Source organism: Typha latifolia, chromosome 1 (assembly GCF_019914945.1).
Source record: "Typha latifolia isolate L0001 chromosome 1, TyphaL0001v2, whole genome shotgun sequence".
NCBI classification, from domain to species: Eukaryota; Viridiplantae; Streptophyta; class Magnoliopsida; order Poales; family Typhaceae; genus Typha; species Typha latifolia.
In genome coordinates, this window is record NC_133086.1 from 22,042,742 (window position 1) to 22,050,823 (window position 8,082).

Consider the following 8,082-nt stretch of genomic DNA (forward strand, 5'->3'; position numbering starts at 1 on the left):
TATCGTTGCCAATCCGCGCATAATTGTCGATGTTGTTGTTGGCTCAATGCTACCATCATTGTAGCGACCACTGAGGCAATCTTCTTCTTCTCTATGTTGAATGTCATTTCATGGCAGGTCATCTTATAATAGTGATCTTCAAGGACAATCTGATTCTTAGGGATTGTGATGGAGCCATTAAAATGCCCCAGTCTCATGATGTATTTGTGTGTTTTTTTTCATTTTTGGCGCTGATTGTTTCACCGAGTTGTGGAATTTGTTTTAAGTATCTCTACTCTTCTAATGTGTAGGAGGCTTATATTCATTTGGTTGAAATAAATAAAATTCTGCCCGAGCTTTCTCTCAAAGTTAAAAAAATAAATATATAAATATATAAATTGAAATTACATGTATAGAATAGAAGAGAGAGAGGGGGGTGGAGGAGGCCCCTCTTGCCTTGAATTGAGTCTTTGATGCTTCTAATCACATAAATGCTCCCTGCATAGGGGTCGGGTGACAAAGGGGAGTTATGAGATGTTTTATTTAATTCTGGTAGTCTAACAAAGACTTGGAAATCCGAGCTACCGTTGAGTAGTATCCAGCCTTTACTTCCCCTTGCAGGAGCTGTCTTTTTTTTTTTTTTAAATACATTTCATTAGAGCTTGTTTCTAGACTTGAGCAGTTGAGCTCTTTTTAGGGTTTAGCAGCTCTTCTTAACCCACTTCCTCAACTTAATTAATTAAAAAAAAAACTAAGTGTTGTTCCCAATAAGAAAGGTTTGATGTCTTGATGGAACCTTGGGGTGTGGAGATCTTGATCATGTAGATGGATAGAGTCAACTAGTGTGTGTGTGTGAAAGAGAAATATATATATATATATATTAACATGTGGAGATGACACAATGATGCTACTACCCAAGGTTGTTGCAAGATTGGATGGAATATTTGGGAGGATGAAAAAGGAATTAGAAGTTAGAAGGATTGTGGTATATATATATATTAAGGTTTTATAATAGTGGATGTAGTTTATTAAAAAAAAACCCCACTATTCTAAGTACACATGTAAGCCAAACAACACCCTTTTGGTCAATGGAGCTAGCCCTTAGGCACCTGACAACCCTAGTTGTGACCTAAGGGTACAATCATCTTATTATTAATCTTTCTTCTTCTCTCTATATTTTTATGATTAGGGTTTGGACGAGTCAATGCACCACAAGAAATGACATTTTCCCACAATCCCCAACTACCAATCTTATTTGGGGGTGTGCATTCTCAATTTCTATGTTGTAATCATATTCACTTCAAAGATGTGATGTGCAAAAAATAAGAAAAGCCCAAGATTTATGCTATGGAAGTTAGAATAAAGGTAATAGATACCAAAAGTCGTTCACCGAATCCATGGAACATTTATAGAAGGCTATGCATGCACCATAGAAAAGTAAATGGCAAAACAAAAAGGAAGAGGCTTTGGCCCTTTCTAATATTGATGTACTATGCGACAAATATTTAATTAATTTTTTGTGTGTGTGCATAGTGTACTTTTTATTCTTATTTTTAGTTTATTTTATATGTATCATACTTTAATCTTCGTCACATACATAATAATGTCTTATTCATCAAGCACATTACTGGAAAAGAAAGAAAAGAGAAAGCTTAAGTTGTGAGCCAACTGTAGTCCAGAATCCGAATGGTGTGGGAGTTCCCTCACAGTCACAGCAAGGTTTTATTTCTCAAGACCTTCTATTCTATGGACTCCATCTTTGTGAGTTTCTTTTTTACAACCCGACGTCTCCGGGCTGGAAGTCTGAAACCCCCCGTTTCTTTAGTATTTTGACCCTTTTGCTCTCTCTCTCTCTCTCTCTCTCTCTCCTATCTCTTCTCTCTTTCTCTCTTTTGGAGTGTCATTTTCTTACACATACTCTCTCTCCTCTCATCTCCTAATTCCATCTCTCTCTCTCTCTCTCTCTCTCTCTCTCTCTCCCCCCCCTTTCAAGTATAGTAGCTAACAAAGGACAACCCAAGAAACTAATTAGCTTTCCTTTTATTAGTTTCTAGCTTCCTCTATTCTTCTTCTTCTTCTTCTTCTTCTTCTTCTTCTTCCGGCCTCTTCTCTCCATCTCCACTTTACTCTTCTCCAAATCAATATACATATATGAAGAGCATGCCAAGTTGAGAGCACCAGTCCGGCATCACTCTCCAAGCTCCAAGAGAAGAAAGAAAGAGAAAAGATGATACCTTCCATCGCTACTCAATTGCATAAGAGAAAAGAAATGAAGATTGGAGGATAGAGGAAGTAGTAGTAGTAGTAGTAGTAGAAGAAGAAGAAGAAGAAGAAGAAGAAGAAGATCAAGTAATTAATGGAAGCCGCTTCGTCGCCGTCGCCGTGTCCCGACCTCTCCCTCCACATCAGCCCTCCAAACATCGCTCCTCCTTCGGTCTCCGCCGCCATCCCCGCCGCCGATCGTGACACCGAGCTCTCCCTCTCCCATCCCTCTCCCAACTCGCGGCAATTTAGATCACCATCGTCGACATCATCGCTGCCTCCTCCAAATCTGCCTCTCGATCACGGATTCGAATCGTCTTTCAATCCTTCTTCTTCTTCATCAGATGGATCGAGACCCATTAGAGGGATCCCAATTTACAATAACCCCCATATTCCCTTTCTCCCCACCGACCCCAAAATGGGGTTCTACCATCACCACCACCACCACCTCTCTTCTTGCTCTCCAACTTGGTCTTCTTCAATTTGCTCCACTTCCTCCTCGTCTCCGATGGCATCGACGAACAATTTGCACCAGATTATGGGATCCCCGTACCACCACCGGATGATCGCGGGGCCGACGAGGTTTAACGGGTTGTCGTCGGATTCCTTTAAAGGATACCACCATCACCATTATGGCATTGGGTCGTTGGATGCTACTCAGAGCATGATGAGGTCCAGGTTCCTGGCGAAGATACCGGCGAAGCGGAGCATGCGGGCGCCGAGAATGCGGTGGACTAGTACTCTCCACGCCCGATTCGTCCACGCCGTCGAGCTCCTCGGCGGCCACGAGAGTATGCATCCCTACAAAAATCTCTCCTTTTTTTCAAAAAAAAAAATCTACTCTTGTGTTATATGGTTTGGGGGTATTGATCAAGTATGGATTTTATTTTATTTCTATTTATTAGGGGCTACTCCGAAATCAGTTCTTGAGCTCATGGATGTAAAGGATCTCACTCTAGCTCATGTCAAGAGTCATTTGCAGGTACTTATCCTTTTAATCCTTCTTCTTCTTCTTTTCTTCTTCTTCTTTGGGTGGTCATCTCTCTCTCTCTCTTAGCACAGTAGCCAGTGGATGCAGTGACTGAGTGAATGAATGAGTGAATGAATAGATGGGTCTGCTAAGAGACTGACAGAGAGAGAGAGATAGATAGAAGAATAGGCGAGAAAAAAGTAGTCATCATTAGACAATAATACAATTATGTCAAGAAACCAAAAACGAAGCATCACACACTCTTCTCTCCTCCCCTTTCTTTTCTTTTCTGGGAAGCCCCAGTTTACTCCACTTCTCTTTTCCTCTCCTTTCTTCGCCCTTCTGTCTCTCTCTCTCTCTCTCTCTCTTGATAGTCTTTAATTTCTCTTTTTTTTCCCCTCTACTTTGCCTTTGCAGATGTATAGAACTGTGAAGACCACTGACAAGCCTGCAGCCTCCTCAGGTAATTCGTATTGCTTAAGCCTTCTATACGCCCCTCATTAATAATTACTTCCTTTTCCTTTACATCAATGCACACTCATTATAACAAAGTTATATGTTTTATACTCCTGAATTGAAGGCCAATCAGATGGCTCCGGCGAAGAAGATTTCGCTTCCGGCGGCGCCGATCTAAACTTCCGACGGTTCATTGAGCAAAAGGGATCAGACGGATCAAACCCACCAAATGACATGGAATACTCGTCACCTACTTGTACCACCCCTTCCACAAGGTGGAGCAACTCTTCCAGGTATGCATGCCCATTGCCCACAGACTTTTCCTCTCTTTTCTTTTCATGTTATCTTTCGGCATTTGTGTACTTCAACCAGTGCTGCATGGGATTAGGCTTTGCTTAGAGGATTGACAAGAATATAGCATCTATATATGGTGCATTCTTGAAGCATAAAAAGAGGTCTCGCTCCCTGCATGTCAGCTTTTGCTTTTCTCTCCCCCCCTGTACATGTTTGTGCAGCAGCTCAAAGTAAAGCCACATATAGTAAAGAGAGGAACTTGCTGGGTTAAAACATTTTTTTTTTTTCTTGCTGAAAAAATAAGCATGTGAAAGAATACTTAACTTTATAATTAATTATATCTAGGTTTAGTGATCATTGTTAAGATTTATGTTTCTGCCTCTATTCATAGGCTAACTTAGGAGCTAATGTTTTCTGCCACATAAGACCAAAAAGTCCTCCCACTCACCTTGACTTGCGCAACCTTCTCCCTTTGGTGCTATTTGCATTATAATACTGTGATAAGCTGTATGGCTCTTGGGCTTTGCCTTGTCTTTATCCTCCTCTGATGGACTATTTTATTTATTTTTCATTTCAATGCATGGCTCTGATTCCAGGAATATGTTTTGACCTGACATTGCCCTAATACCTAGAAAATATGTTTTTGTCTCTATCCCCAACTTTATTCATCTTTGCTCTTACTTATTTGAGTCATTATTAGCATCATCCATGCTGGGACTTCTTCTGTCCACTTCTATGCTCTTCTCTCTCATCCGAGTTCCAAGATACCCTATATCTCTGAAAGGCCATTTTTGTTAAAAGAACTTGTAGTATTCTTTCTCCAGGATCATATGAATTCTCCTAGAACGTTTATTGAATTAAGCATATTGCTAGTCACTAGTGGAAACTAAGAACTCAAGTTTATATGATTATATCTAATCTCTAGAGTTAAAATTTTTGTGATTCTATAGCTTAATATGATGCAATGCCACTTACACTGTCTATGTCAATGCTTCAGGAATGGTAATAACTCAAAACGTAAAATCAACCCATATTACTGAAGCATATTTGTATCCTGATATTCTAGAATCTCTCTCTCTCTCTCTCTCTCTCTCTCTCTCTCTCTCTCTCTCTCTCTCTCTCTCTCTCTCTCTCTTTCTATATATATATATATATATTAGAATGAAATAATGTATTTGATTACATCTTATTTGCATTTATAAATACAAAGCAGCAACGACCTTTTAATTCAAGTCAGCCTAATCAATGTTTACTAATTACTTAGTTGGGGAGAGAATGATCCAGTATGGAGCACAATGAAATTATTGATCCACCCCAAAAATAGGACGCACGGCTAGTGAGCTTAAGTTAGCGTAAAGTTTGCAGGTTCTTAAGCTAGTGAGATTAAGTTAATGTAAAGTTTGCAGGTTCTTAAGCTAGTGAGCTTAAGTTAGTGTAAATTACTTAAGCTAGTAAGGTTAAGTAGTCATCAATCATCTTAAAAGAATTAAACGCATAAAGATCACTCTTTATAAAACTCAACTTGCGAGTCATTTTTTTATGGGTGTTGTCCTGAAGAGAAATAAATTTCCTGATATAATCATATAATACATAATATTACTTGGTTTCTAGAAGAAATAGTTTCGTTCTGATCTTTGGTATATCTCAACTTTTAGTTGTATATGTTGAGCCATATAGATCTTAGCATAGGATAATTTTTTCTGCATGAATAGGAATATAGAGGATTGATGCAAAAAATTATCCATCATATTGGAATGCAAGTACTTTTAAACTTTCAATAAAAAAAGGTGCATTTAAACTCCATTATTCTAGAGTAAATTAAGCAAATAAGGTACAAGTGATGATATTTTTGTTAACTCATGAGCGGCTCTAGAACCTAAGTTATTAGATAATAGTAATTTTTATATTTATATTCTATAAACTTGTTAGAAAAATAGTAGTTTTTATATTTATATTTTAAAATGTGTTGACCTAAGTGGATGTAGATAGCCTTATTTTGTTATAGCTAATTCACGGACTACTCTAAAAACTTTTTATTTTTTATATTTAATACTCTCTCACTTTAGAGTTGATATTTTAATGGTTCCAAAAAGTGGACGATTTAAATGGATAGAATTTCTATATTTTAAATGACAAATAAGTTTGACAAGATTCAAACTTAGGATTTATGTTTTATATTTAACACTCTCACTCACTTTAGAGTTGATATTTTGATGGTTTCAAAAAGTTGACGATTTAAATGGATAGAGTTTCTATATTTTAAATGACAAATGAGTTTAACAGGATTTAAACTTAGGATCTATGTTTTGACAGCATGTTAACTCAACAACTAAGTATAAAAACTTAAACCGTTAGAGAACATTAATTTTTATATTTTAAATTTAACAATTCTTATTTCTCTGGAAATTATATTAGGGTTTAGGGTTAAGGAGTTTAGCATTTGCATTATAAAAAGTTGGGGCAATTAGGCTAAACAGTCGACGGTAAATGAATAGTAACTCCAACAGGGCCAAATACTTCAAGTCATATAAATGATTTAACACTTTCAATTCAAATTTCTCCGCATTTTTTATATACATATATCTGAAAAGGTTTCACGTAGTCAATTGATCAATCTTGACTCGAGGGCTTCGTGCTACTATAATTTATTTACTGAACATGGCATGGCATGGTATGTATGGGGCTTGGTCTTTCTTGGAACAAGTCTTTGTTGTTAAAATTCTTTATCTAGCTATCTATAAAACATTGACTGGTTGTTCATGCAACTAAAAAATTTGTCAAAAATTTCAGCAGAGCTTCGTGGATGCAAACAAACCAAAGTGACATGGATGGTCTCAGACCGGTGGGATTCTCATCTCAGTCTGAGGTACTAATAGCATACATCTCTCTCTCTCTCTAGTCTCTCTCGACTCTCGACTCTCTCATGCTCGTATATATATATATAAAGATGTATTGGATATCTATGTATGAATGACATGGAAACATACAATATCTTGTTAGCAGAACATGGAGCCTTGCAGATCTAATGGGTCGCAAGTATCCAATCCTGAGCTGAAGAGCCCAAGCTTGGAGTTCACATTAGGAAGACCAGACTGGCATTGTGGGGATCATGACTGATGCCTACTTCTAAAGCTAAATACACATGGCACTATTCCACTGGGTACTAGTACCATTGTGGCTAGCTAAAGAAGGGGAGAAAGGAGAGAGCCCATGTCCTTGAAATATGAAGGATAAAGTGGAGCAATTAAGACTCTGCTGCAATGCAGCTGGGCATTCATCCATCTCTTTTGCTTTTCGTTTCTTTTCTTATCTCTTTTTTTTTCTTCTTCTTTCTTTCTTTCTTTTTTTTTCTTCCTTCTTTTTTCTCTTTCTGTGGCTTAACTTACAGTTTTTGGGAGTAGAGTGGCTAAAGCTGGAGTACTTCACTGTTGGAATCTACTATTATTTGCACATGAGAAGTTGGAAAGAAGGAAAAGGGAATGTGTTATGATGAAGAAATCTCATGTACCAATATTATCATTTTTTTTATTATTCTTTTGCTTTCTTTCTTTCTTTCCTTTTTGGTTTCTTTTTATTTCTCATTCCACTCTATTTGGAGCATTCTTACATGTATATTGGACTGCCAAGTGCACTGAGTGTAGCAAATTCCTGAACTCAGGACTGCAGATGACCACTTACAGGAATAATCGTAGCAAAAGAGTGACCTAATAACCAGTCCAGGATTCAAACTCCCCTTCTCAAAACAAAACAAAAAATATGTCCAGTATTCAAACAGTAGCATTAAAACCATTTACTCTCTCTCTTTTGCCAGACGCAACTGACGAGTAGAGAAAGAAGAAAACAAGAGACACCGAATCCGAGATGATAACGCAATCTATTGCTTTATGATTAGGTTGCTTGTTTCCTTCTTTTCTTTCTCTAGACCAACTTCTCCTTTTTCTTTACGATGCATAGCATAGGAAGAACTCTCAACTTATCTACGAGCTAAGAAATGCTTCATATAATATAATAGAAGTGCTCCTCTCGTAATTTAATATATCTATTTTATTTTTTTTTCCTTTGAGTTATTTTCAGATTTTTTTTTTGAAAAAAAAAACTCTCTTTAAGCAGACAAGGTGACA

At 37.4% G+C, this 8,082-nt stretch overlaps 1 protein-coding gene across 2 annotated transcripts; it reads left to right on the top strand.

Moving 5' to 3' along the window:
- The first annotated feature begins 1,673 nt into the window (after positions 1–1,673).
- On the top strand, positions 1,674–7,459 carry LOC140788372 (probable transcription factor RL9). Of its 2 annotated transcripts, none has more exons than XM_073137638.1 (6): positions 1,674–3,032; positions 3,147–3,223; positions 3,629–3,674; positions 3,792–3,960; positions 6,752–6,827; positions 6,965–7,459. In XM_073137638.1, the coding sequence occupies exons 1-6, from the start codon at positions 2,336–2,338 to the stop codon at positions 7,076–7,078; spliced, it is 1,179 nt and encodes a 392-aa protein (XP_072993739.1). In that variant the 5' UTR covers positions 1,674–2,335; the 3' UTR covers positions 7,079–7,459. The 2 variants fall into 2 exon arrangements, with proteins under 2 accessions (XP_072993739.1, XP_072993802.1); XM_073137701.1 differs by having other exon boundaries at positions 6,755–6,827.
- The last annotated feature ends 623 nt before the right edge of the window (positions 7,460–8,082 follow it).

Coding starts and splice junctions, on each gene's coding strand:
- LOC140788372 (XM_073137638.1), top strand. CDS start 2,336: ATGGAAGCCGCTTCGTCGCCGTCGCCGTGTCCCGACCTCTCCCTCCAC. Junction 3,033..3,146: donor GCTCCTCGGCGGCCACGAGA/GTATGCATCCCT, acceptor TCTATTTATTAG/GGGCTACTCCGAAATCAGTT. Junction 3,961..6,751: donor AGGTGGAGCAACTCTTCCAG/GTATGCATGCCC, acceptor CAAAAATTTCAG/CAGAGCTTCGTGGATGCAAA.